General features: G+C 44.7%; 1 protein-coding gene across 1 annotated transcript in view; it reads right to left on the bottom strand.

The window, feature by feature from the left end:
- Positions 1–1490, bottom strand: part of CCY (Coiled-Coils Y) — a gene marked incomplete at both ends in the record, with an annotated part of 16933 nt that overhangs the window by 12552 nt on the left and 2891 nt on the right. The window contains one exon of the mRNA NM_001316660.1: positions 1096–1251. Coding sequence (NP_001303589.1) covers positions 1096–1251 — 156 coding nt within the window. The remainder of the gene's footprint in view (positions 1–1095; positions 1252–1490) is intronic.

Here is a 1490-nt window from a genome sequence, read left to right as displayed (position 1 = left end):
GGGTCCGGCTTGTTCACGTGCTTGACGACAAGGGCGATTCATCTGGAGCTGGAGCACGACCTGTCGACGGATTCCTGCATAATTGCGATCAGTACATAGACTGCGCAGCGATAACGGCAAGAACTTTGTGGGAGCTGACAGGGAAGCCAGACGCTTTGGTGACTTGTTCGAGATGGAGAAGATTCAGAGTGAGTTATCAAGCAAAAGCATCGAATGGGTTTTCAATTGCCCAGTAATGCCGGATACGCCTGGATTGGATGCGGAGCTGCCCATTGAAGGTTCTACAAGAAAGCAGTGGAGGATTGCTCGCATGCTGCGAGACCGTTTCTGGAGGAGATGCGTCATGGAGTACCTGCCTACGCTTGTGAGCCGCTAATCCACCAGGGTGATATGGTCTTCGGGCATCGTGGAGAAAGTCTACATCCTAGCCGATGGAGTCGTCATGCGCGCCAAGGTTATTCAGGGAGCCGGGGATGTCGAGGATCGAACGGTGTAATCGATAGGCGTAGTCTAGTATTTCCTGAAAGAGATAGGATTTGGTGGATGTGTGCGGGCACACTAATGGCCGCCATCGCAAGCTGCAAAAAAACTTAGCGTTCATTGACGATCGAGAGTTTGGAGGGCAAACTGCGGTAAGATACGATTAAATAATTTATACTGAATAATCTAAAGAAACGATAATGGATAAAACGAGCGAGATACTACTGGCGGGAGAGTTTTTTCCTTCCTTCGGATCCAAAGAGGAGAAATCACTCGAGCGACGACACTTTTGTAGGGGTATTATATATCCTCTTAGTTACTAAAACACACAAAGGCAGGAGTTGGACTCTTTGATTTATTTGTTACTTCCCGTGTTCAGCTTTAGCATTCGACTGACTCCCTCTCCGTTTGCGATCTGCCTCTATGCTTGTTGCTACAGGGCCGATGTTGCGAAACAGAGAGAATGCCACCCGAAAGCGAACAAGTACTTAATGTTTATATACTATGTTGCTATTATGAACTGAACTTATGTATGTGTACCTCTAGCCTACTACACTTTATATTAAGAGAAACCAAATGCCAAGCTGAAAAGTTTATAAATAAAAATATTCTTACCATTAGTTGCTGGTATTGACAATCATATTCATTTAGGGCAATGTCCCGTTTAAGTAATTGTCGGTGAAGTTCTTCAATTTCTATTTGCTGGCACTCTGTCCTTTGGGCAGCACATCTGGCGGACAATAACTCCTGCATAACTTGATTGCACCGGCACTGGTAAAAAGATGTTTTTTAAAATTAGAAACGAGCTTGAGAGCGCTGTTGTGGATAGTCTCAAAGAGCCGAGAACAAACATTCATCACATCTCTATGTGATGAATACCACTTTCAATAAAGACCTGAACATGTTTGAACGTGTCATGATCATACTACACCATCCCCTAGAGAGAAGAGAAGAGAAGAGAAGAGAAGAGAAGAGAAGAGAAGAGAAGAGAAGAGAAGAGGAGAGAAGAG

The sequence above is a fragment of the Drosophila melanogaster genome, chromosome Y (genome assembly GCF_000001215.4).
Source record: "Drosophila melanogaster chromosome Y".
Taxonomy (NCBI): Eukaryota; Metazoa; Arthropoda; class Insecta; order Diptera; family Drosophilidae; genus Drosophila; species Drosophila melanogaster.
Note: the sequence above shows the minus strand (reverse complement) of the source record. Positions and strands in the feature narration are given on the sequence as shown.